Source organism: Diplotaxodon limnothrissa, linkage group LG5, assembly GCF_057381915.1.
Source record: "Diplotaxodon limnothrissa isolate DT_005_m linkage group LG5, D_limnothrissa_male_GT1.1, whole genome shotgun sequence".
In the NCBI taxonomy this organism is placed as follows: Eukaryota; Metazoa; Chordata; class Actinopteri; order Cichliformes; family Cichlidae; genus Diplotaxodon; species Diplotaxodon limnothrissa.
Genome location: NC_140600.1, coordinates 31,019,841 through 31,047,086, shown reverse-complemented (window position 1 = coordinate 31,047,086; position 27,246 = coordinate 31,019,841). Strand labels below are relative to the sequence as shown.

At 39.8% G+C, this 27,246-nt stretch overlaps 2 protein-coding genes across 4 annotated transcripts; both read right to left on the bottom strand.

The window, feature by feature from the left end:
• On the bottom strand, nucleotides 1-27,143 carry cpne1 (copine I). Of its 2 annotated transcripts, none has more exons than XM_085353405.1 (17): nucleotides 27,086-27,143; nucleotides 9,024-9,152; nucleotides 8,753-8,932; nucleotides 7,296-7,370; nucleotides 7,137-7,208; nucleotides 6,688-6,771; nucleotides 6,381-6,470; nucleotides 6,198-6,296; nucleotides 6,029-6,115; nucleotides 5,504-5,563; nucleotides 5,181-5,314; nucleotides 4,942-4,996; nucleotides 4,709-4,763; nucleotides 4,153-4,286; nucleotides 3,829-4,065; nucleotides 2,997-3,161; nucleotides 1-2,961 (listed from the first exon to the last, which is right to left on the bottom strand). In XM_085353405.1, the coding sequence occupies exons 2-16, from the start codon at nucleotides 9,150-9,152 to the stop codon at nucleotides 3,045-3,047; spliced, it is 1,608 nt and encodes a 535-aa protein (XP_085209531.1). In that variant the 5' UTR covers nucleotides 27,086-27,143; the 3' UTR covers nucleotides 1-2,961; nucleotides 2,997-3,044. The 2 variants fall into 2 exon arrangements, with proteins under 2 accessions (XP_085209531.1, XP_085209532.1); XM_085353406.1 differs by lacking the exon at nucleotides 27,086-27,143 and adding an exon at nucleotides 10,339-11,118.
• Nucleotides 18,101-27,144, bottom strand: rbm12 (RNA binding motif protein 12). 2 transcript variants are annotated; one of them, XM_085353403.1, is made up of 3 exons: nucleotides 27,086-27,140; nucleotides 23,525-23,591; nucleotides 18,101-21,242 (listed from the first exon to the last, which is right to left on the bottom strand). In XM_085353403.1, the coding sequence occupies exon 3, from the start codon at nucleotides 21,212-21,214 to the stop codon at nucleotides 18,512-18,514; it is 2,703 nt and encodes a 900-aa protein (XP_085209529.1). In that variant the 5' UTR covers nucleotides 21,215-21,242; nucleotides 23,525-23,591; nucleotides 27,086-27,140; the 3' UTR covers nucleotides 18,101-18,511. The 2 variants fall into 2 exon arrangements, with proteins under 2 accessions (XP_085209529.1, XP_085209530.1); XM_085353404.1 differs by lacking the exon at nucleotides 23,525-23,591 and having other exon boundaries at nucleotides 27,086-27,144.
• Between the last annotated feature and the right edge of the window lie 102 nt (nucleotides 27,145-27,246).

Here is a 27,246-nt window from a genome sequence, read left to right as displayed (position 1 = left end):
CCAGTTTTTATTACCATCTTGAGAAAAGCATTCTTCACAGACAGGTTTATTATTGGTTATACTGGTTTAGTTACACAGGTAAGTCGATAGTAGTTAGCCGAACAAGCAGTGGAGCTGCTAGTCACATTATGCTGTGGCTCCACAAACTATTCTAATCACAGCCTGCAGCAGTGTGGGAATACTATGGGAGATGTAGTGCTTTATCATTATTAATACCTAATCTTAAGCTTAATTTGTTGATACTGTGGGTTTGTGAGATGACTGCACCATGTGACCAATCAATATGATCAACAATTGACTCCTAAAATATGTTTTACTAGAACAAAAATATATTTCAGTATTCAACATGTGAAAACAGAAGTTTCCCTTTCTTTAGAAGCACCAGGTGAGGGTGAAGGTGAAAAACAACCTGTAAGAAAAAAAGCTTTCTACTGAATCTACTAATGTTTGGTACAAAAAAACCCCAAAACAACCAAAATGAAATCACTATTGTTCTGATTTTATTATCTTTTTCTACAACAGTTTAGAATGTTCTGTTTGCAGAAGATTCAAACACTGCAGACCTGTTTCTAAGACTAACCCTAACCCCTTTGCCACAGCAGAAATAAACCAGCAGCTCCCGACCTAAAGGCTTGGCATAGCGCAGATCATGAGATGAAGAAAAGAAATTTAAAGAAAACAAAACACAAACTGACTTTTCGCCCAAATTTTGTCCAATACGTGGAACTTTAAAAAAAATAAATAAAAATTTTGCCGTTGTTAAAAATGTATTTAAATGATACGGATCTTTCTGTTGAACTGATCACAGCTGTTAATACAGTAGTTGTGTGCGCTGCTGTGACAATTATAGTCAGTTCTGCAAGGAAAAGGATTTTGGCAAACAGTAAAGCAAAACAAGGGAGATGGTGTTTTAATAAGAATCAGTTTATCCCATTCAGCTGATCTCTGAACTTCTGTGACAAAATTAGCAGAGGATTCACTTCCTGCGAGTCTATCAGGACGCTGTGCAGAAGAGGTGGCTTTCTATCACCCATATTCATGGTGAAATACAGTTTCAATTAAAAATAGATAAAATAACGTGTTTGATCACTTTTGCCTGACCTTTTCCCCTGGAGATCTGATCTCTCAGAGTTTTAATTGAAGAAAATCAAACCAGCACTTTCATGAGACTGAAACAAGAAATCTTGGCTCAAGTTAAAATAAAAATACAATCAATACAGAGTACAAGAATTTGACCTAAAATTAGCTGTGAAAAGCGAACGTTGATGTCACTTTTCTTCTTTTCGTTTGCAAAAGTGATGATGTGACATGAGTAAAAAAAGCTCAATCTTGCCATGAGTTTGGAGGTCAAGACACCGACCACAAAGTCGAGCGTTTCAGTTTAACCAAGCACTTCTTTTTCCCATTTTTCCTCCTTCCTTTCCTGCATTTTCTCTAGCTAATCTTTTAAAAAACAAAAAAGGCACAACATCTAATAATTGTTTAGAAGTCTTTACAGCTGAAGCTGTGGTAACAGTATTTTATAACAAAATTAAATGTGACTATGCTGTAAACATATTTTGACACGTTTTAAATCCCAGCATCCCAGGCTGTAGGAGCCATGTTTATCTTGAGGTTTCTTAAAGTGTCCACAATGCTTGCTGTTTTACGACTTCACTGCGTTTCAGTTACATAAAAGCTTAGTTTGATTATTAATTGCTTACTTCTGCATCTCATGTTTTCCTTGGCATTAATCCTTCAAAGCCTGGACATGTTGCTGTGATATGGAGTTCAAGCTTGAATACAAATTCATGTTTTAAAGTGTTCGTGTTTGCTTTGGAAACAATTTTTTTCCAACTTCAATAACATCTTATTTGCATAGGATCCAAATAGAGCAGTGATGTCACTGTGCAGCACAGGTGGCCATTTTGGCTCCCAGGATTCATTCAAGTGTGAAAAGTTTTCAGGTTTATTCAAAAAGGCACTTTACTGTCATTGTTCTAAACTTTGTTTGACTTCACTTTGCACATTATGTTTGATACTAATTGCTTTCTTATAAAGCACACATTATATTATCTTTAATGTCCAACCTCGACTCTATTTCAATCAATTGATTGCAGTTGAATTGCAGACGTTCAGATTTACTAGTAACCTGCAAACGTTACTGACATAATGTGCAAAATGGAGCTCTGGGAGCCAAAATGGCAGCATTAACAACCAGCAGCACAAGAGAGCTATACAGAAACATCCAGGCTCAAGTAGCAAGAAAGAAGCTAAACTAAGGCTACACTATAAGGCAGCATTAAAGTCTATAGTAAGGCGGTAGGTGTAAAGCTATATATCATTTGTAATATAATCTTCCAGCAAAGTGCAAGGTATTGGCACATTTAAAAAAAAAAAAAAAAAAGCTAATCAGAGCAACACACACACACAGAGCTGAGGAACCAGGAGCTGCAGTGCCACTCATGTCCACTAGGGGCTGCTGTGATAAAACTACATTTAAACGAATGAGAAAACCCAGACATCTGTGCAGATTTTAGAGATCACATCTCCTCTGTCAGTAACTTTCTTCTTCTGTTAGAATACATGTGGAACAAAAACAAGACACTTTTTCTCCTGTGTGTGTGTGTGTGTGTGTGTGTGTGTGTGTGTGGCTCTTTGTTATTCAAACACATGCTAACAAACACATGTGATCTGCATAGATACTGTGGAAGCAGCAGAAGGAATAAATAATCTGCCATTTCTATTCTAAGATTATCATTCCAGCTATAGAAGACAAAGATCTGGAAACAAAGACATTCTTAAATGGAGTAAACAAAACTGGGATGTTTTCCTGTGGCATCCTGATTGGCTAACAGCTGAGTGCTGTTCTGCAATTGGCTAACACATCAGCGTGGTCCTTGAAGAGTGGTCAACTTTGTGGCTGAAGGCCGAGTGGGGGCATGTGGTCTAGCGGTGGGTTGGAATGACATGAGGGTGGGCCTTCGGTTTTGGGGAATGTGAGGGTGAGGGTGGGCCTTCGGTTTTGGGGAATGTGAGGGTGGGCTTTAGGGCATGCGGAATGTTTAGGATTTAGCAGCAGCCTGAGATTTTGGTGGATCCAGCCCTCTCGTTTTAAAATAAGAGACCAGCTGATTGGGAACCTCAGCGAGCACAGACTGAGCCAGAGCAGCCTGAGGAGCCTGGAAAAAGAGAGAGACGTTGTTAATGATTTCCTCCAACACCACAGAGTCCATGCACAGAAATGACTTCACCCCCAGAGACAGGTTAACATTTAGAGTATATTATTTTAGACCTGAACAGGTTTTAAATTAAGAAAATATTTTCTGTTGTTGATGCATTTTTGTTTTGTGCCCTCTGAGGAGAGTGGTTGCATGAATTGAATGTAGAGACTTATCATCATTTCTATGAAAGAAATATCCCTTCATCTATAAAAGTACACAGGTAAATCCAGCAGGGTAGTTGGAGGGAGGGGTCAGCCGTCAGTATAAAACAAAACTGGATGAGAAAAGTTGTCATTCTGGAGGAAGATGTAAAAAAATAATGTCCTTGCATTTCATTAAATTCAAGCAAGAATCCACCTAAATTCTGTCTATATTTGCCTATTTAGGCACAGTGACTGCACTGTTTTAGTGGAAAGCATCTAAAAATCTGCTTTGTGCCGTGTCGGCATGAGAAGTAATGTTTCTGTTTATCTTTCAGGTTTTCAGCATAATAGTTGTCATAAAAGTTGGAATAATATTAAATTTATAACTAAAGAATTAAAATATTAAAATGATAGGCCACAGGAATGAGTCCTTTGTAACTGAGCCTGAACTTTCTTTTAGTCTTCTTATGCATCACACTTACATCTGCAAACTGTCTGTACGGCACGAACTGGACAATGTCTCTGGCGACTGATTCTCCAGTTGTTGACCTAAGCACACCGTCATCTCCATCCAGAAGCTCCATGGCCTTAAAGTCAGCTGGTCCTACCCCCACAATAATGATTGACATGGGGAGTCTTGATGCCCGAACGATGGCGTCCCTCGTCTGGTCAAAGTCAGTGATCTCGCCATCAGTGAGGATCAGCAGGACAAAGTATTGCTGCAGAGACAAGAAGATACATGTCAAAGTTAGACTGTGTATTTCAGGCTAATTGTCTTAAGCTTTAGTTGTTATGAGTTCACTCACAGCGGCAGCATTAGCCTGTGCGGCACCGGCAGCAATGGAGGCAACGTGGTTGATGATGGGGGAGAAGTTTGTTGGTCCAGAGAGCCTGATCTGAGGCAAAACCATCCTGTAGGCTTCAACAATCCCCTGGATGCCTAAGAGTGGCAGCAGCAAAGCAGAAAAACCAAACTTTAAAAAGAAAATCTGTTAACTCTTCCCTCCTTGGATGCCTACTAAGGGTAACCATGTTTCTCCTTTTTGAACTGAGCGGTTTCTGTCACTTTTCAGGTCTGCTTCAGAACAAAATGACTGTGTGTGCATCAGATGTTAGTGAGAGAGATCTCTTCCCATGCAGCTACCTTTGGAAAAACCCATTCTAATGCTCATCAAATCACATCTTTATTGATACATAATAAGATGTTAAAACTCATGACTAAGGGTACAATCTTTTTTTTTTGTCAAATAACAGCTAAACTATCTTAAATAAAATTTTAATTAATTCTTCCTTCACCTGTTTTTTAAATGGAATAATCTAGTAAATCATATCACTTTTGAGGTACAGTAAATGTGTGTGTACCTTGGCAGTAAGGGTTAGTTGGGTTGAAGTTGAGGGCGAATTCGTGGTGTGCCGCCTGTAGGATCAACAGTAGAACGGTTTAGTAAACCGGACATAACTGATTTAGATCAACGAAATCAAATCAGAAAATTACAAAATAATTTTTACACCTCAGGGAATTAATGATCTCTCACTTCAGAAACAAATAGAAACTAAAGAAACAGGCTTTGTGATTGGTCGGTTAGAGAGCTGACCTGGTAGTCTGGAGGTAATTTGGCTCCAAAACCGAACGCTGGGAAGAGTTTATCGCTGAAAGAGGAAACAAAATAATGACTGTTAGACATAAAGATCAGAAACATTTTCATTTCACCAGAGGTTAGAGTGCAGTCAGGAGAGCAGAACAAGAGCTTAGAAGGCTGCAGAGTTTAGAGTTTAAGGCTCAGGTTGGAGATGTGAAGTTGTTTGGGTGTAGTTTGAGTGAATGAGTACTGACGTGTCATAGTCCTGGACCACGTGGCCCACAGACCACAGAGCAGACAGGTACTGGTTCAGCCCATCTGCACTCATATAGTGGAGAGAGTTGGGTGAGCGAGGATCACCATTAGAGCCAGTGAAGTCAATCCCAACCTAAAGCGTTCACATAAAATTACTGCGTTAGTTTATTAACTTCTTTTTCAACTGCTCAAGTTGATTGATAAGTTGTGATCAGTAGCTGAAAAGTCAAATGACAAAGATAAGCCACCCTTTGAGTTACTGAGCTTGGTTAGATAAATTACACCACTTAAAATGTGTGCATGTGAGCTGGCGTTGACATACGGTGAAGTTGATCTGGCAGCCACCCATCACATAGTCCAGGAAGGTGTACTGAGTGATCAGCTGCACACAAACAGAGAATCAAACATGTTTCGATGCATGCATCTTTACTAAAGATTCACTTCCGTCACGGCAATAGTCACCAACAAGCCAAGCTGACAGAGCTCTGATTAGCAGTGAACAGTTCAAGAAAACTCAATGAATAGAAACTTCAGCTCAAGAGAGGAGGAATCTGTTCAGTCTGTCTGACAGTGGTTTACACAGTAACTGTAGAGGAAGAGTAGAATTAGTATCCCTAAGCTGAACTTTATGCACATCGTTTTCTCATTTGTTTATTTTTATCTGATATATGTTTTTGATTTACTTGATTTTATAATGTTAATAACCATGTAATGTGTACTTTCTTGGGCAGGTCCCCATTAAACAAAAGTGAGATTTTAACTTTAAAGGAATTCCCATTTAAATAAAGTTGAAAATTTTAAAAAAAGTAAACCCCTTGAAGAGAACCCTGTGCCACGTAGTCTTTACCTTGCAGCTCTTGACAGAGACAACTCCAGAGTTCTTGTAGCTCTTCTTCTTCTTCTGTTTCTCGGGATGGATGCAGTCAAATTGCACCTGGAGAACAACACGGCACAGCTCAATAACCTCTCAGCAGCAAACTAAAATACGTCACGTGTCTTATCATCGCTGGACTCACCGGTGAGCCGTGTGCTGTTTTCTGCATATCGGAGACTTTAGTGGTGAAAGAACCAATCAGATCATGAGATCCATCACTGTCGTAATCAGAACAATCCACCTGCAAAGGAAGGACAGGATTTAATGGAACAGTTACACATTTGATTGGCTGTCATGAACTGAGGTGGATTCTAATTGGTGGAACCTTCAGAGGTCTTTCAAGGTCGCTGTAGCAGAGAGTCTGCAGAGGGATGGTGAACTTCTTCCAGGTTGGATTCAGATTGTTCTTCACAACCTACAAACAGAAAACACAAATACACAGAAACAGTCCTCATCTCGGTCATCTTCACCATAATTTTCTGTTTGTGCTTTTGTAGTTTTTCCACATGATAAGCTAAGAGTGTTAGATGTTTAAATATTTTGTATTTCAGCAACAAGAAAGAGTTTGAGAAGGATCGTAGCAATTAACAGCCATCTCTCACATGAAATAAGGTGTGTGCATGTGTGTTTACCTCTGTCCTGTGGACCAGCTGCCATTTTCCATCATCTCCCTGTCTAAAAAACTCCAGGAATGGATCAGACTTCCCAAACGTATCCTAAACAAACGGAGGACAGCATGCTGCAATCTCATTTATTGGCGATGCATTTTACTAAGCTGTGAGGGTAGATTAGAAAGCAACACACATACTCTGATATAGCTGCATGTCATCAGTGGCTCAGATATATAAAAGGAAAATTCAGTACACATTACCAAACTCTTTGTAATAAAAATGAGAGTCTAAGAAAAGCTCAAAATTAAAAAAAATACACTTAAATTATGTTTTTAAGCACAAAGGTGAGGAAAAATAAGACCGATGGGGAGTATCAAGAAACACCATCAGCCATTCAGAGCAGCTGTTCATGAGATCAAACCTCAGTGAGTAATAATTAAGAATTAAATAAAGTAGGAAGTAGAAGATACCTTCTTGTCAAGGTTTTTAGCCTCCCACTCCAACTCAATGGCTCTGTTGTCCTTTATCTCCTCTGCTGTGATCTACACACACAGAAACACACACACTTATGTTAAAGTCACAGTCATCATAATCTTGTTTTATTCTCAGTACAGCGATACTCTACATACAGTGATGGTTCCCTTCCCAGCAGGTTTGCCCTTCTTCAGCTGCAGAGGTCTGGTCACAGTTTTGCTGGAAACTATCTGAAACACACAGAGAAGGTAATGTTTGCAGCTTAATCATTGACAGCCAGCTCCCAAACCTGAATTTGCATAACACAGTTTGTCCAGCAGAGGGCAATGTTGACCTCAGAGGAACTTTTTAGTTTCTTGCCTAACAAAAATAAAGTGTTGTTGAACATTTTAATGGATATCAGATTATAATCTTATATCAGCTTGCATGCCTCAAACCAGTAGACTCAACCTGAATCTGTAAGTTTAAAAAAAAACAAAAAAACAACAACAACAACAACAAAAACGCCATTTCAGAATTAAAAACAGCCAATCAGCTGCAGCACAGACAGCATAGCTCGTTATGGTTCAATGACACCACTAGAGGGCGCCAGCATTACATTGGAAAACTGCAGAATAATCTGCATTGAATAATCTACACTAGGGGTGTCAAACTCAAATACACAGTGGGCCAAAATTCAAAACTGGAACAAAGTCGCGGGCTAACGTTAATATTTATTGAAATATATTTATTCCTCCAGATATAAGAATGAATCTTTTCTTATGGACTCAAACACGTTTTGCTGAAAAACTGAATATGGAACAAGCAAAGCTTAATACTAAACAATATATATATTAGCTGTATAATACCAGTAGGCCAGCTCTGAGAGTTTGACACCTATGATCTACACATTGTAAGACTGGAACAGCTGATCGTGAATCATTATGTTAGTTAAAAGAAAATTTATTTGCAACAACTTTGCACAATAATTAAAAACCGTGAAACATTTCCTGCATCTCAAATTGTTTATTTCTTGGTCATATTCAGCATATTTTGCATTTCAGCTAGTTTCTGACACGTTGCCAACAAAAGTTTTAATGAAAGTTAATGAGTTACAATTCCACTTTCAATAAAGAAAGTGCATCTACTTATTTCAGTAACTTTATAGTGAAACTTGTGTTATATGATTGATGTCACATACATTTATGAAAAATGTATAAACTTTATAAAAAGTACCCCACCCTTGCCCACCCACCCCACTAATCTGAGCGACCCCCATCACTCAGGCCGCTCGCAAACACACTATATTCAGACCAAGTCGGTCTTCTTTTGCACTACTCCCAAGCACTTTGCAACTTGTACTCTAATGTGTGCCTTTCTCTTATTTTTGTATATATTTCTCTTTTTTATATATATGTCCATCCTATTGTATACATTTCTCCTGCTTCCTCTTGGGAAACTGGAGAAAGCAACAGACTGAAAGTTACAATTCTAACCTACAACAGTTGGGACACAAAAACAAACAAAAAAATAAGCTTGACTGCATTTTGAAGAGCTGAACCTTAGTCTACTGAAAAATAGATTCTAATAAATCTGGTATTGAAAGTAATAGCTGATCACATTCGGTGTGTACCTGGCCAAGTGTGATCTCCACCCCTCCCAGGTAGTCATCATCACCAAGGTCAGAGCTGGAGTTGTCGATGTCGTAGACACCCAGCTTCAGGTTCTGAACTTTCTCGAAGTGATAATCCAGTCGGAGACGCTGACTGAAGGACGGGCTGGAGTTGTTCTTCAGACGCTCAGTGCGGCCCAACTGACGCAGAGAAACACCAACAGGATTCTCACATTAGAATGAAGTCTGAAGCCAAACAAAGCTCTGTTCTGAAGCGTGACTGTCATATTACCTCAGCCCACTTATCTCCTCCAGTGCTCTCCAGCAGGACACACAGAGGATCAGACTTTGACCCCACATCTTTATCCAGCAGGTTAGCACAGGAGACACTCAGCTCCACCTTGCTGACACAGTCTGCCATCTGAAGGAGGAGCAGAAAAGAAATTAAAATCAGCATATTTCAGAACTTAAGAGTTCAATATCAGCATAGCTTACAGTGACAGCTGTAACGTTAAAATAGTCATTCAAGAGTAGAAATGTGTGTCTTTACAGCAGTTATAGTACCCTGTATCAGAAAAAAACAACTGCAAATAACACCAATGCTTATCCATAAGCACTGAATCACTAGAAACACAAAGCCTCAGGTTACCCAAAGTGGCCACAACAACTCAGCCGCTACAGATCAATATAAACACAACATCTAATCACTATCATACTCTTCTCATCTCCTGCTCCTGTACATTAGTTAAACAAAAACACGCGTTGGTAACAGGATTTTTTTTTTTTAACCATACTGGGTCTTTGCAAGCAACCACCTGGTCCAGGAAGTGAGTCAGTTACCTCATATAACCTAAGTGCTGTGTCACTTTTGGTCAACTCATTATACATTAATATATACTTTAATCATATTGATTAAAAATAAAAACAAATTATTTTATATTGCAATCCTGATAAGTTTCCTTTTGGTAGCAAGCCAAAACCTCTTTATTGGTATGCCACTCAAAACCGGAAACTTTCAGCAGAGTTCCCTAAGATGTCCCCAAATGAAACAGCAGCTCAAAAACACCACAAATGCAATCACTCTTTAACCACAAACAGCTGCAGAATTTAAATGAAGTTTGGCAAGATCTCAGTTTTGTGTTCTGCAACTTCCTGCACCACAGAGTCATAAAACAGCCCAAATGTAAGACAGCATATCTCTGATGACTGTATTCATTTATCTTTTCCACATTCAAAAGAGGCCACCGGTCTCAGACACTCAATAAACAGAGGAAATGTGGCGGTATCGTCTTTATCAGCAGCCATAAAGTCAGCCAGGCTCTTCTATAACAACTCATGTGACATATTCGCACCATCTGCCACCTGATATGCCGTTTTCATTACAAACTAAATCAACAAAAGGAGCAGAAGCAGGTAAAGGCACCACCCGCACGAACTTGAGGAGTAGCAGCCCCTTAAAGGCAACATCAGCATGAGATTGAATGGAGATTTGACTTGACCTGTAAAACCAGTTACACCAGCACAATTCTCCAACACACGAAGTTCACACACTCTCGCACAAGCACACATTTAAAGAGAATTATGCCATCATAAATGCTAAAAATCACCTTATTGGATCCGTTATATTTTATCCCCTTCAAACAGGAATAAAAACCAAGGGCGGTGTACAGCCACTCCCACAACCCGCGAACGGAAACTACTCCCTGTTTTTTCTGTTAAACACACTAAAGAGCTCACTAAACGTTATCTGACCAGTTTATCAGGATTTCTAGTAAAATACACGCCACACAATACAAGCCTTGAGTAACTGAGACGAAAATAACTCCGTTTGTCGTTGCTCGAAAGCCTTCGATGTCACGGGAGGGTGGTGGCCAGGCTAACTATTCTCTGATTGAACATGCGGTTGCGTACTCGACTCCTGATTGGCCAAAACAACCGTCAGTAACGCCCTCTGATCCCGAACAAGAGTACGGTGACGTTACTACCTTTCACATGTCCTGTAGACTCCTTCACAATAAAAGCTCAATAACGCCAAACGCAATCAATCCTCCCACTCATTTAACTTTCCAATCACACTACAGCCGACCAGGTATAATGCACATTGTTGAGTAATTAATAATTATATTAGTAGTAATGTTGGTACAGAGACAAGAACAACAGAAAAGAAATCATACCACCTCGTTTAAACCTTAGCATAGCCTGAAGATATTATTATTACACCCGCCTCGGAATTAAGCTGCTGCAGCAAACGGGGAAACTATTCCAAAGATTACTGCACCAACAACAAACCAAAGCTGATAACCCCAAACACAACGATGACAGGACAGAGAGAAAAACGTCCAGAGTCCCTGAGATCTTGCATAATTAAAGCTTTACTTCCAAACACAAGCACAACAAGACTTAAAGATATGGTAAGGATTAAAGCATATCCCAGTGCAATAATGCAAAAATGTTTAACAGTGTTACACACTTTAACACAATTCATAATCCTTGAGGATTATAAATCGTACAAGTAATTTATAAATGATCATGACTGCATCCCATCAGAGATAATATTCAGTCCACCTAATTTTAGTTTAAATTATCATGGCTGAACAATCCATCCTAATATGTGTATTGTTTTTGCTAAAGTCCAGCATGTTTACGAGGGTGGTAATATTGCTACAGAGATGTAGCAATATTTGGAGATTTATGTATGCATTTCCAATTGAAGATTTATTTTTTCCAAATTTCACTTCAAAACTGACCTAATAGAAAAATATTTTATTAATATCTATTTAAAGCTTTCAACCTCATTTTTATGTCCTCCAAAGTAGAATTCCCATTGCTCTTTTGTAACGAAGCTATAAGAAAGATAATGTGTGTTGGGGGAGGGTGCTATTGTTTTTGTTTTTTTCTTCATCTGACTTGATGTTTGAGGGAAAAAAGATCATGTGCTTTAAGACTTAAACGTTTTAGTGCTTTTATATTGAAGATCACATACTTGGGCCGGAAGTGCTATTGTAGCTGCAGTTAAATGAATGAATGATGAAGCAGATGTACTGTGGTGATCAGAAGAAGAGACCAAATAGACTGAACAACAGTCAGAGCAGAGAGGAAACAGAACAAACTGCACACAGCATGAGTCACCCTCCCCACAGAGAACAATATGGTTTCATTTTATTCATCCTTCGCAGTAGAACCACAGTGCAGTCTGAAAAGCAACACAGAAACACACCAGGAAAAGCACAAACAGATAAATGCAGTACGGAGGGAGAGAGGGTAGGGGAGAGTATTGTTGTTTTATTTACCGTGCAGATCTCACATGCATAAACAAACAGAGCTCCTGCTTCAGTGATTCTCATTCTGTAAGGATCTCTTTCCCTGAAAACTACTCACACCCTTTTCTTAAAAATAAAAATAAATAAAAATCTTTGGGACTTAATTGTGAGGAAATATGTTGAAAGTAGCATACTCCATGGTTTGAGTAAGATGCAGCCTCAAAAAAGAGCTGGAATAAGTTTGCACCCAATCCATGCTATAATAATGTAACAGGAACCTTAAGCTAAACATTATACATTAAACATTATATTATTCTTCTTTAGCCCTAATTTTATGTTATGCTCATCAAAAATAAATAACCCTGAAACTCACGCCAACTGTCTAAGTTGGAAAAGCATATGCACTTGCTAAGTTTATCATGACCTCATGCAAGACCAAAAAAGTTGAGAAAAAACAGCATCTGCAAGAACCCACAGGGCTCAGATTACCCCTTTTCCTCCATATCTATCTGTATATCTATCTAGATATAGATAGATATCAGTTTTAACATTACCTTAGTGTACTTAGGTGTTAATTTAGCTTCATGTACATTTATTATATTGTTAGACTCACTGCATGATTCTATACAATAAAAATGTTGTTTCTTTGTTTTGTTCATATTTGGGTCATTAATTTGCATTTCTGTAAAATCCATATGATGAAAGACTTACTAATTAACAAATACTAATATTTCAACATTATTATTATTAAAGTTGAAGCAGCAAGGAATCTAGAAGTGGCATTAAGAAAATGCTCAAACTTTGTAGGCATATGTAAGTGTTTCATATGCCTTAAAAAGAAAAAAATAATACGTGATCAGTCCAGTCAATAATCTTTCGCACAATTTCCTCCATTTCCACAAGTGGACTCCTCCCCATTCTTTATACACCACTTCTCATTCAAGGATAAAGAAGGTAGTATATCGTTTTCTACTTAATTATAATATATATATATTTTTTAAATTACTTATTTGTTCATCCAACATCACTAGGTCAGGTTGCCTACCTACAATTATTTTGTGAATTTTGCATTTACTTAGCTGCATGTGTTTACATTTTTTTAAATTATTTTATGTTGTAAAACTATTGTATATTTGGGTTAATGTTACTAGTCATTTATTTTCAACTGATTTTCAAATCATTACCAAAATAATGCTAAATAGGCGGCAACTTTATCAGAAAATGCCAGTCTTCCAATCTCCGCCATCTAATACCGCTATATATTATATAAATTGCATATAAAAACCCATCTACCAGTTGCTAACTATGAACAACAGGTAAAATATTCTGTAATGTCTATACATGACCATCTATATATTGCCGTGGCTCAATTTGCATTCCAACGCATACATCTACCTTCTACACCATCTATAGGCCTCCAACAGGTAACTGTTACTAATAGAATACCATTCACAGAGCACTATTTGCCATCTAGACAATGCTATCTGCAGAGCACCATCATCTAACAATCACATTCAATCCACATCTATCATGTGTTGGTTACTGGCCAGAAGCCTCTGGCATCAGCAATACCCTTTACCTTTTACAACCAACCACAGTTTACATAGCCCACCTTCTGCACCATCTATTGCAAGGGTGTTGAACTCCAGGCCTCGAGTGCCAGTGTCCTGCAGGTTTTCGATGTCACCCTGTTTCAACACACCTGATTCAAATGATAAGTTCATTACCAGGCTTCTGGAGCACTTCGAGACATGTTAGGGAGGTAATTTAGCCATTAAAATCAGCTGTGATGGATCAAGGACACATTTAAAACCTGCACCGACCCTGGAGTTGGACACCTGTAATCTATTGGCTACCAACAATCACTTACTAACCACAGACTACCTTTGACAGTATACTATCTACCTTTGACAGAATATTGTCAACCAGCACTTACTTTCTGTCCACAGGCAACCATCTACATTTGTACTGTACCAAAAATCAAACACTATGTTATTATACACATTCCTCTATCTACCATTGACATAGCATATTCTATAGAACGGCATCCACCTTAAAAAGCCATCAAAAGTTAACCATTTTCAGCCATTTAACAACAACCACTTTCTATCCATAAGTCACTATATTGGCTACCATTTGTAAGCCGTTGTTCCATCCACAGGCTACTACTATCCAAAACAATATAATCTAGAGGGCACCATCAACCCTATATAATCATCAACAGCTTACCAAAAGCTTGCCAAAACACTACCATTTACCTGAAATCATGTTCTATTCTTCCTCCGTTACATAGTAAGTACTATATAGACTTCTATCCACGGGGCATTGCTAGGCATGATTTACCTTCTATAGGTACCCTTTTAGAAAGCTATTACATACCATACACTTCCTATAACTTAAAGTCTAAATGCTACCAGCTACCTTCCAGTGCTCTTATGATCAAAAGGTTACCATATATAGGCTACTATCCACCAAAAATTACTTCCTATCCACATGCTACCTTGTACTAGTTGCCATCTACAAATGAAATGCTACATAGGCTACCATCCACAAACTACTATTCACCACTTAACTGCCAGCCTTTACCTTTGAATCAATTCAGTTTTAGTCATATAGTGTTTTATTTATGCAAGTGTAAATTTATTGATATCACAACAGATGTTTCCTCAAGGAGTTTTATGTTGTAAAACAATAATACAAAGAAAACTCCTATGAGCAAGCCCTTGCCAAGAGAGAGAAGAAAAACAATTTTAACAGGAAGAAACCTTCAGCAGAACCAGGGTCAGGTTTGCAGATGGCTGCCACTCCCTGAGCCTGTGCCTATAAAATCTTAAAAGAGCTCAATCTACCACAAGTTATCTACAGCTTGACATCCATAGGTTTAACTCGCCTACAGACTACCATTTACAGGCTACAAAAAACCCCTCTACTACCTTCCAAGGAGTTTATACAGGCTAGGAGCCATCTAATAGCTACCATCGCTCATAAGTATGTATCGCCTTCCAAACATTGGGCAATTTAGACAATCTAGTGATTCAAGGCTGTAGGCCTGCCACCTGCTCCATTTTTTTGAATCATTGAACAATTATGGCCTTGAAAACTAATCTAGGATTAATGATATTGGTGCTCTACAGGCAGCACCAGCACTTTTCAGGGTATTGTTGATAAACTATGTGAAATTCCTCATGTGCTTTAAATTTCACTCACCTGCAAGATCTGCCTTCTGGATGTCTATTTATCAGGAGGGTGGAAAGCAGCTGAATGATTGACAGCTCAGTAGCAGTCACGCTGGGATAATTTTTACCCCTGCCTCACACTCACCCACCAAAACACAGGTACTGCACAGACATGCATCCTTTGCAGACCAATTGTCAGAAAAAAAATTTTTCTCTTTAATTTGCACTGCATTTTCTCTTCACTCCACACACCAGCTTCACAACAAAGACACAGTCATCTTTCCCAGCAACCATTTTTTAAAGACAGTGCTTCAGTTCTCTTTATTACAGCCTGCTTATCTCCCACAGTTTCACACAAAGTTCAGCAATGCATGCACATATTGTTGAACGCTGTTGTACCTGCTTGGAGGTTAACCATATCCAGATAGCAGACGACTCCTCTTCAGACAAAACTACCTCCACTGATGCTCTCCACTACCTCTACTCAGTACAACAGAGTTGATAATACATCCAAAAGCTTTATTTTAAGTTTGCAGCAAATAAAAAATAAATAAAGCACATCGACAAAAATGAGAGCAGCTGAGGTGTCAAATCAAAACTTTGACGATTTGGTTGAAAACTGTCCTGTAATTTGGGATAAATGATCTTCCACAAATTGGTTTGAATTTGCTCAGAGAAGAGTTCAGTGAACAACAAAGGCTGTCATAGAATATCATAAACCTCTTGTTCATATATGACTAGTGTTTGTTTTACCCTGTCAGCTATTATTTAACTCTTGGTTTCAGGATGAATTTAATTATGAGCTCTATTTTGTGTGGAGAATTAGACAACATGAATACTGCTGAGGCACAAAGGTTTAGTGAAGTTCTGCCTTCATGTCCCATCATATTTCTAAGGGAAGCCTAAATTTTCACAAAAAGCTACAGCTATTTTCTGCAGCTACAATGTACACACAATGTGCTTTAGTTCTATAACTGTGCAAGAATGCATAGGCTCTTCATAAACAATTCCACTAAGAAAGCATTTAACTAAATTCCTAACAAACAACAAAAAAACAGCTGAAAGTGTAGTAGTAGTAACTGTAGCGCAATTCACCTGTAACATGCTACAGTGCTCCAGAGGTTTGTTGCTAAACAATCATTTTAAAAACGCCAATGAAAATTTTCTTGGGAGTCAGCTTCCCTTTTAGCATCACAGCAGAAGTGGTTAAAAATAGTTTTCAACCAAGTATTCTAGGGACTGGAAAAAAACCCCATTGTGTACTTAACTCAGTTACTGGGTCTTTGCTGTCATAGTAGTGGTAGTTTCATGTAGGGTTGGGCGATATATCAAATATACTATACTATGTATGATGACTTTTTCCACATACAATAGTTAAAATGGCCTTAACATAACCATCTAGTATAAATTACCATGGTAATATTTTGCATGTAATTCCCCCCGCAGCCAACCCACCTGGCCGGGGGGGGGGGGGGGGGGGGGGGGGGGGGGGTAGGGAGTATATTACCAGACTGGGAAAAACATGGTGACAGCAGGAGTTTCAGACAAGCAAGGGAATGAGACTCGCTAGCTAAACAATGCTGTAATTCGCAAAACATGCCATAGAGCTATTACCGTAAAAGGTAACTGTGAGACCTGCGACTGTTCTTGGTCAGTCGTTTTTATACTCACTATCTAGACTTTTGTTTCTGTAATTTGAGGTCATCAAATGTTTTATTTTACAACTTTTATAGTTATAAGCACAAAAGAGCACCTTTTTTGTTTTATTTTGTTTCAGGAATTCTTGATGTCCTTTTTTTGTTGCTATGATCTTGTTTTGTTAAAAGTCTAGTGTTAACCACAGAAAGAGATTTACTGTGACAGTATAGTCAAACCTCTGTGTGCAACTGATGGTTAAAAAAATGTTTAAACTAAAGCATTTCAATTGATTCAGTCATCTTATTCTGACTGTTTCAAACAGCAAAACTTTCACGTCAGCCTTTTTAAATTGTGCCTTTGTTTTTTTTTTTTACATTGTCTTCCAACTCCAGAGAAAATAAAACCATTACATGTACGCCTCCTCCCCCCAAACACAAAATCTCTCTACTGTGTAAAAGAGAACGGATAACTATATAGGTTCAAGTTCTTTCCCATAATAACGCCTATTCATATTGAGTTGAAGATGTCGATATTAAAGGTCACCTGTATTGGAAACAAGTCCAAACGAGTCTTCCATTCCGCTTCTACAAAAATAACTCATATTCAGTCAATTTCCATCATCAGACAGTGAAGAGCAGTCAGAAAGAGCTCATCGCAGGTGAGGAACATCCTTTTATTAGCTAAAGTAAAGAGGACTCCACATCATATAGGGTTATACGTTCATACAAGTTTTTCACACTGACAATAGAGAGAAACAAACATAAGCTTAAAGAAGAAAATATCCAAAACAATTATGAAACAACAAAAAGCTACCAAACTAAAAACACTACAGACTTCATCTTAGCGCTCTACAATCCAAACATCTACTGAGCAAGTGCTGTGGAAAAAGGGTGGCATTGTTCAAACACAGCGAGATGATAAAAAATGTGAAAAATTAAAGAAGTTCAGCAGCCCCTTTTTACAAAATAAAACTGAAGTCAGCAATCTGTCCATCCCACACACTCCACGTATCAACAGAGGACTGTTGCAACACAGATTTGAGACAACATTTACTATAGCAAGTGTCTTTCTTTTACAATGGCCACAAAACTTCAAGTCAGTAATACGTTTTCCACAGCAAAGGGGCATGTCAACATTTCACCAAAGCAACATTTGATCATTGCAACATAGCTTTTTTAAAATCATGATTTCACCACAGCAACAAGGAATGTGGAGAATTACAGCAACAGAGCATGTTAATATCGAACCACAGCAGCGCAGCATATTTAAGCATATACAGCAATATTAGCATAGCAAAAAAACAACAAAAAAGACACACAGAAAAACCTAAAACAGTTGAGTGTGTTCGCTGCATCATGAGTTGACATGATTTGGAAATAAGCTGTGATGTCATTAACAGCTTGAAAACAAAAGGACCAAAATCCTCCCATCATCATCATAAGCATCATCATCATTACAATCACAGCAATATTAATCATGATACTGTGCTATCAAAGTCAGTGGAGGAGCTGCAGAAAAGAGCAAAGTCATAGTTTTCTACTGCACAGACTGCAGGGGATCTGGCTTACCTGCCAATATCTACACAAAGGGACAGTCACAGCACAGGGCAAGGTCTGAACTGTGTCCAAAATCTGGTATGGTTTAGGCTGGCTTTGTTTCAACTTGACTTAATCCAGGTAATTTTAACTACAGTCAGTGTAGGGGCTTTAACCAAGGCTTATCTTGACCTTGCGTGCTCCAATAGGTCGATCATTGAGGTCCATAACTGCAGCAGTGGCCTCCTCGTGGCTCTGAAAGGCCACCATGGCCTCTCCAGTTGGCAGGCCTTTCTCATTAAACTGTAAGCAGACTGAGCCAGGCAGCACCTGGTAACCGTAAAAGAAATCCATGATTTCATCCACTGTCACGGTGAATGGCATGTTCTGCAGCTTTACAATTGTTGGGCCAGCAGCGCCACGCTGACTGCTAGGATTATTGGATCCTGCGGGGGCTGGCTGGTTGCGGAGACCCTCTGCCCCTGGAGTGAACACTGGCTGTGCACTCACCACTCCACCACCTGGACGCCCCTGGTTGTTGTTGGCCCCTCCCCCTCGGTTCTGTCCTCCCACACCTCCTTTTCTGTTGGCATTGTCAAAGGGTACCAAGCCTCTCAGCCCATCCTGGCTGAATGGACCCCCTCCTGCAGCTCCACTACGAAAGCCAGGTGGCTCCAAGATTGGCGCTCCAGGAAGGCCTGCAACTAGTGGGGGAGCCACGCCCAAATTAACATCTCCCAATCCCGCAGCCAGTGGTGGGAGAGGAGGAGGGCCTGCTAGCCCATTTCCTGGAGCTGAAAATGGAGTCACAAATGGGGGGCTGTTGAGGTTCCCCATAGTGTTTCTGAGAAAGTTAAACTCCTCACCACTAATCCCAGCAAATGGATTGATTTGGGGTTGCTGGGGAATTGTTTGGGCTTGTTGGTGGTGGTTTTGGTTCTGCTGGTTCTGGTTGCGTTGGCCCCTCTTATTTTGGGGTGGAGGATTTCTTTCAATTTCTTTCATCTGATCAAAGGTCACAAGATGGACAAAGGCATCCCGTCCATTGAGCTTTTGACGGTGCAGTCTTTCAGCTTTGCGAGCATCTTCTTCAGTTCGCAGTTGGAAGATGGCTTGTCCTAAACCGTTGCCATGGCTATCTGTCAGGACCTTCAGGGTGTCCTCATAGATGCCCACACCCTCCAGAAAGGCTCGAACATCCTTCTTGGAGATGTTGTAAGGTATGTTGGTAATGTGGGCGCAATTTCTGGGCGTTTTTAAGCCATCCTGGTTCTTGCCATCACCCTGTGCTGCTTCACGCTTGCGGATGGCATCAATCTTTTCTAGCATTCCCTTACGGCTGATTGGGTGAACCTGAATAAACCGGCTGCCCATATACTGCATGTGAGCACCTAGAGCTCCCTTGTAGTCCTGTTCCGATTTGAATTCAAGAAATCCCTCTCCTGTGGCTCGTCCATTGGGGCCATAGGCAATGTAGATACTGTCTTCTACAATGTCCAAATTCTTAAAGAACTCCTTAATCTGTTTTTTGTCTGCCTCATAAGGAAGGCCCTTTAGGTACACACAGAACTCCTGTCGGTGGGGAGATCGCGACCTTGCTCGTTGATCTCTGCCTCCTGCCTCTACATTACCACGGCGGTGCTGCAGATCTTGTGACTCATTACTGCTATTTGATTTGCTGCTGTTGTGAGGAGCATGGCCTGCCAACCCATCATTGAGGCTGGCCCACTGACGCTCAGAGCCAGGGGTGATCTCAATGAATCTTTGGCCCATCATGCCACCTCCACGCTTCACTGCTTCAAAGCTCTCCTGGGGTGAGAAGAACTTGACCATAGCTCTACCAGTTGGCCGCCCCTGTCCATCCCTCATCAGGCGAACAGCATCAAACCCCAGACCCCGAAAAAATTCCCTGACTTCCACCTCTGAGCATGAAAATGGGAGGTTTTGCAGCAGAACAAACAACTCATCAGGATTGCCAGCTCCTCCCCCAGTGGCTACGGCAGCAGCCGCCTTCATGTGGGCTTGAAGGCCAAGTGAAGCCAGAGGAGAAAGAGGGTTAAACAACATATGGTTGGGTGTCCCAAGAGGAAGGCCCGAGCCTAGTCCAGCTGGGGGAGGTAGGGAAGGGTTGAAGGGAGGTAGAGAGGACATGTGCGGAAGGTGTGACATAGGAGGCACTGGAGGTCCTTGGGACAGTGGCGAAACAGTAGGAACAGGAGGAAGGGAGGAGACTGGAGGAGGAATTGGTATAGTAGGGAGTGTGGGCATAGGAGGCATGGAAGGCATGCTGGGAAGTGGAGGGATGGGTGGGGGTCCTGCATTAAGAGATGCCAGTGCTGTGGTGATTGTGGGAGCAGAACTGTAGCTGTTGGGGAAGCTGGGCACCACGCTGGCCAAGCTGGTTGCAGCTTTGTTATTTGGTGGCTCCTGAGATGAGCTTGCTGCCGTCACTGCAGTCGGGGTGTTACCAAAACCCTGATTTCCATGGCTACCGCTTCTCCCCCCTGCCCCAGACTGTACTGTGGGTATAGGGGCAGCACTTGCTTGACGACTGGCATTTCCTGCTGTAGGTGCAGCAATCTCCACAGCCCCTGCCCCAGCCTCAAATCTCCGGCGACTGAGTTCAATCATATTCTGCATTTCTGTCTTGCTGCTAAGCAACAGCGACACTTTGGAGCCCTTAATGGACCCACCTGTTCGCATCATGCCCAGCCGTGCGTCCTCATCTGTGGCGAAGACGATGAAAGCCTCACCATGTTCACCCCCCACGATGTGCACTCCCCCATCAGGAATGGTGAGGCCAGAGAAGAAGTGCCTGATGTCCATGGTGCCAGCCACTATGGGCAGACCCTGCAGTCTGATGACTACCGCCATACTGACTGCTAAACAACAGCCCTAAAACCTGGGGAGAAAGCAACACTACCATCAGATGAAGAGCAGAGAGAGGGTGACCAATCGTTTCCAGATTTTTTTTTCTAGTAAACTTGGATAGGAGTCTCTTTTGCATAGCCAGCAGTGCTTACAATTTTAAGCGCTTCATAATAACAAGTTCTCAATCTTGCACTCCTTTTTGTCTTGCCATCTGGAAACCAAAGGTTTTTTGGAAGGGGTTTGGGGAATAGAGGTAAGAATTTTAAAAATTTGCACAAAACTGTCAACTAAAACAGTCTCTCTGAACCACTTAATAGGTTAGCTAAACTTTCATTTTGATAATTAAGCAATCCTGCCCAACATATTTTACTAGACCACAAAACAATCTTAAGCTTTAAACATAGCTTTAGTATTGAATAACTGACAAGTGTTAAAAACAGTGCATAGCAAGAACAAAGAAATTGTGCTTAAAGAACAGCAAGAATTTCAGGCAGGCTTAAAGACAGGGGGAAAAAAACAATCCAGATAAAGTTGACGCTGTGATGATATGTGGTATATTCTCTCCTAAATTGTCATGAATTGCAAATATATAACATTTAAAAATTCTGAAAAAATTTTTTACATGCCAAAAATGAGACTCATTTGTCATCTGTGATATCTTTTTGTCCTTCTAAACCATGCATGCACCTGGCCAGGTCAAATTCTAATCCTCAGTAAAGCTTATCTGGTTTGTAAAGACAAGTAGCACAGCTTTTGTTTCATTCAACAAGCATTTTCAGGTATCAACATACCTTCAATGTGAATTGTGTGCACAAAAAGAAAACTTTAACACAACTTGTTTTACTTTCAATACTAGATTGCATAAAAGCATCTGAAGTCTAGGGTTTCCGCCAGTGTTTGAGTATCAAGCATTAAGATGGTTGCATTTTCAGGTCGTGTTTATTTAAATTTTATTTAATTATGAGCTAAAATTATGACTGTTAGTTAAACACTAGCTACCGTATCTTGTACGCCTTCTGTTTTTAAACATTTGTCAACAAATTTTTTTTTTAAAGTGTAGCATTCACACCAAATGTGAAGCAAAGTTTTGACAAAAGTCTATGCAAGTTCATGCGGGTAATGGAAATTAAGGCAAATCCACGTGTATTCATCTTTCTCTCTATTCTCCCAGAGACTAGCGTCTTCTGACATCACCAACATTTAGAAAGTGAGGACCAGTTTAATGCTGGTGTTAGTGGATTGAAGGAGCTGTATGGTCGAACAGGAAAAAAACTAAAAAGCTTGGAGAAAAGTGAGCAAATTTGAAGATGTTCTTGTGAACATTTAGAAATGATGGCAGCACTGCAGTGATTTTTCTCCTACTGGCCATTATGGCCAAACATTTGTGGATTCCATAAAACTACTCAGCAAGTGTACTGGCGCAAGGTGAGACTTTTTTTTTCATGTTTGGTGCGAACACTCTTAAAACAAATAAAACAAACATACTAAAATAAAATGGACTGAAGTAGCAAAATGTTTAATACCATTTCACCTTTATTTTTCAACTAATATCTGCCCAATTACATTCGCTAATTATAGCAGGCAAAAATCATCCATCGCTGTATACAAGATTAACTGTGATTCAGTGCACTGTAGGTCTGTGCCATATCATATTGTCCATGACAATACTGATATAACATTTTAAGTGACATAAAAAAGTCATTATCCAATATCACTGCTATAGCAATACTATGTTTTTATGAACCCTACCCAACCTATCTGAAATGGGAGTTTCTTTAGCAGCCTCCAAAGAAGCACAATAAAACATTCAGCATTTTTTTGTCTATATCATGATTAAAATATTGTGATACAATTTTGAGGCTATATTCCCCCCCCCCCCCGCCCTCCTGCTGGTGTAGCCTATTGTACTTGATCTTCATGTGTACCTAGTATTCATTACTTTGGTTGAATAGTGCCATGTTAATACTTCCTCCTCCTTTTTCTGCTTTTTCTGGCCTTAGGTACATTTAGTAAGGCCACTAAGTTATGGCGGAAACCCAGTGAAGCCCAAAGAGGGAATTTTTAAATGTTTTAATTTTTGTTTAAGATGAAACAGATGATGAAGTGTCATTCAACCCAGTTTGTCTAAGGTTTATCAAGGCCTTGAGTCTTTGCAGTGGTACTCTGGAATATTGAGCCCTAATAAACTGGCTGCAACAATAAGGTTCATTAAGTTGTCTATCATGCAGTACAGCGATATTGCTTGTTTATTCAACTATGGAATCATTCGTGCAACAGTAATCCTTTATAAATCTCATGCAACTTCCAACTCACCAATGCAACTAAGCTGTGTGTATAGTTTCACTGTAACAGACAGAGGTTTTCTGCAGGATACTGAAACCTGGTGAAAAGGTCAAAGAAACAAGCATTCCTGTTTTTAAAAACATCATCAATGAATTCAGCCTTTCACAGAAAAGAATGGTACGTTGAGCCATTTTCAAGAAGGTTTTGACAGGATGTGCTTTATCAGTTTCAAGTATTTGCACTCACTCAGTTAAAAAAAAATGCTGAATATTGCACAAGTAGTATGTGGTGGAAGAGTTTAGCCCTACAACTAAAAGCTGGTCTTATCACGGAAAAGCACACGAAAATTGTTCTATAAGCTCCATGGACACTAAAACTGGAAATCTTTTCCAACAACAGATCATCATAATGAGACAGCAAAAAGAAAAACTACTGCCAGAAGCAAAGAAGAACTCCAGTCCAAAGTTCAACCTCATCATGACTAAGACTAGCAGTGCCCACAACATATCACACTAAACTAAAACATTTAGGCTTCGTAAACCAACAACATGATGACTTCAGCTACGAAAAAATGTAATTATCAACAAATAGATAATAACAATATCTGAAAACATTCAGCAATGCCCACCAAACGTCAAAGCAACAACCCAAAAAACCAACCGATCTGGCAAACAGGTCGAAGGCAACATCACAGTGTTGACCAAATCCAGCAGACAACACTTCAGCATCTGGCTTTAAAAGAGCACAACAAGCGGAACAAACCAAACCAGCAAATATGCAACACATCGTCAGCAATTAACACAAATCATTGGGACAACTATTACAGAAGTAACAACAGTAACTTATCAATTACAGCAACATTTTCAACATTTTGTCAAAAGCAAATTTAGATATATGTAAACCAGAGCAACATAAGCATCACGTCAACCAGAGCAACATTAGCATCATATCAACCGGAGCAACATTAGCTTTAAGTAAACCAAAGTAATATCAGCAACTAATTACCAGCACAGCACCAAAGACAGCAGCTGAGCAGAGGAGAAAGTACAAAGCAATGAGTTGCAGAGGAACATGTTTGTATGCCAGGATGCTACCCACAACTCAACACACCCACCAAAATCAGTCTGGACATTAACATTAGCATTATCAGCGTCAGCAGTGTACCCACTGCTTTTTTAAACTAGATTTTAAACAATTTCATTCAAGACATCCACTACCAACATCAACAGCAGCAAGAGGATAAAACACAGCAGAAGAGGAAACAGCAACAAACAAATACTGTCAAAGAATCGAGTAACCAGAAGCAAGTTTAAACATTCAGCTTGTATTAACACAACAGAGACACAGTGAAGCTGATAAATCACACAAAGAAAACCAGAAACTGATTTTCAAGAAAGAAACTTCAGAATCAAAAGGAAAAACACACTGTCTTAATTTGTTGGTTCAAAGCTGGAACGCATAACTGGCTGTCAAATCCATCAATCAAAGAGTGGAATTGAAGATGAAAAAAGTAAGACCATAATCTACCAAAGAACAAGAATGAGGAACTCTCCATTCACAACATTCAGCATGTAGATCAAGTCTCAGATGGGACAATGAGACTGCCTCTGGGATGAAGCCCAGAGCACACCTGAGCCCTCCTTTTTCAGAAATGTCTGATAAAGAAAAATCTCTGGCACAGAGCTCCACTGGCCTGCGCAATGCACACTGAGCCAACAGAACAAAATTAGAAACCACTAATACTGGAGAAACTGATAAATATTCCTGTTTGCTGTGTTCAGCATCCAACAGACCAACTGGGGAGTCATTCACAAACTCAACTAAAGCCCCTTTCAGACATGCACCTTTGATGTGAATGTTTAGAAGCACTGATATACAAGTCTCATGTTTGATTAATAGTGTACATGAAAGGCCATACGAAGGGATGCACCAATATATTTGGCCAAATTGACTCATTAATCTTACATACTGCTGTGTGAGGATTAGTTATGATAGTCATATATTCAAAATGTCACAAATTATACATTTATGAAAAAAAAAAATTCCTTGTTATTACAATTGTCTGTTATATTTTAACATGCAACTCTGCTCCTCACTTATTTCCCAAGAAGGCATCACAGCAGATAATTTGGCAGACATTTACACCGAATACCCATCCTGATAAAACTCTCCCTTTTATCCAGGCTCGGGACCAAAACCATGTTTGTGTCTCTTCCCAGTCTGAGACACTTAAGTAAAAATGTTAGCTACTACAACTTGAAGTGGAAAAAAAATCCAGTGCAAACTTTTTCAGGTAAAGTTGGCAAAGCAAAACTACCTGCAGAGATCCGGGACTTAAGTAGTTTTCCTTATTGAATGCTATTTCTGACTGAAGTTTTCATCCCTGTTGTTAACCTATTTGCAAATAAGATGATTTACCAGTTGCTGTGGTGTCACATTGGTTAAAGAAAGTGTGAAACAGTGCTGTCACAACTGTCCACAATTCATTATAATGGATAGAGAATCAAACCATTCCAATGCGTTTACTTATGTTTTCTAATAAATACTTCTAAAAAATACCTATTTCTATAATTTAAAAATTATAAAAACAATGCAAATAAACAAAAACATTGGTGCATCCCTGGTAATGAGTGTGAAAAAGACATAACTTTAGAGTCAGTCTTACACTTTAAGCTGTTCTTTATGTTGACAACCTAAATCTTGACTATGCACTTACCTGTAGGAATTACATAAAAACAACAGGCGCATCATCGTCATAAATTCAGGCTATACAAAAATATGTAGCATTGGCCTATGTTGCATATATTAAATCATGATATTAACGCTACAGTGTAACGGCATGTATACTGTATACTACATATTTTAGAAGCTCTCTCTCGGTTCTATCATGACTGAATTAAATCATGATGATCACAGGGGAGAGCTGGGATTGCATATTTCATATCTGAAAAGGGCTGATGTTCATAAACCAAGACCACACATCAGTTAACAGCTATCAGAAACGTCCCCACATGGTCTCCATGACTACTCAGCCTCATCTTGAACAACATCCTCTCTGACAACATCGCGGCTCAACGCTTAACGTCATTACCCAAAGCCGGGGTTTACTGGTTTCTACTATGCAGTGACGGACGGCATTGTATCGTAGCAAATATCGTTCAAAACCTTCCTCCATGCCCATCACTCCACTCAATAAATACACGACAAGAACACGAACTGACGCTCAGTGAAAAATAGAAAAATGTATATATCTGCTTGCGGCTACGGTTAAGACACCGTTTTACACAAAGTCTGCTTACACTTTTTCTTATGCTAACAGTCATTACGCTTAACAGGCATTCATAGTCTACGTGGAGTTTATACAGTCGTAGCTAACTATCAAATTTTCAGCAGATAAGAGTGAATGTAGATTATACCGCTTAGCTTCCTAGCAGGCTAATGCTCATTAGCGACCTAGCTGACTGGGGTGGTTGCTTTGTATGTGTGCGTGTCTGTGTGTGAAGTGCAGCGGAACAACGAGCAGGCTGCGTGATTTCATCGGCTCCCGCTGTGATTTCGTCTTTTAGCGAGCAGCCGCGGATGTGTTCTTACCGAGAAATTTGTCAACAAACACACTGAGGTTTAACTCATGAACGCGGGTCTTTTCTTCTCCCTTCTGCAAGCTGCTGCTACGACTGCACGAAATGTCGGCACAAACACCGCGATGACAGGCGTGATGACGCGAGAACACGCAGCTGGGGATATCCTGATTG

Excerpts from the sequence above, each read along its gene's own strand:
- cpne1 (XM_085353405.1), bottom strand. The coding sequence starts at position 9,152 with ATGGCAGACTGTGTCAGCAAGGTGGAGCTGAGTGTCTCCTGTGCTAAC. Across the intron at positions 6,471-6,687 it reads AGCTGGTCCACAGGACAGAG|GTTGTGAAGAACAATCTGAA; the intron begins GTAAACACACAT and ends TTCTGTTTGTAG. Across the intron at positions 6,116-6,197 it reads AAACAGCACACGGCTCACCG|GTGCAATTTGACTGCATCCA; the intron begins GTGAGTCCAGCG and ends GTTGTTCTCCAG.
- rbm12 (XM_085353404.1), bottom strand. The coding sequence starts at position 21,214 with ATGGCGGTAGTCATCAGACTGCAGGGTCTGCCCATAGTGGCTGGCACC.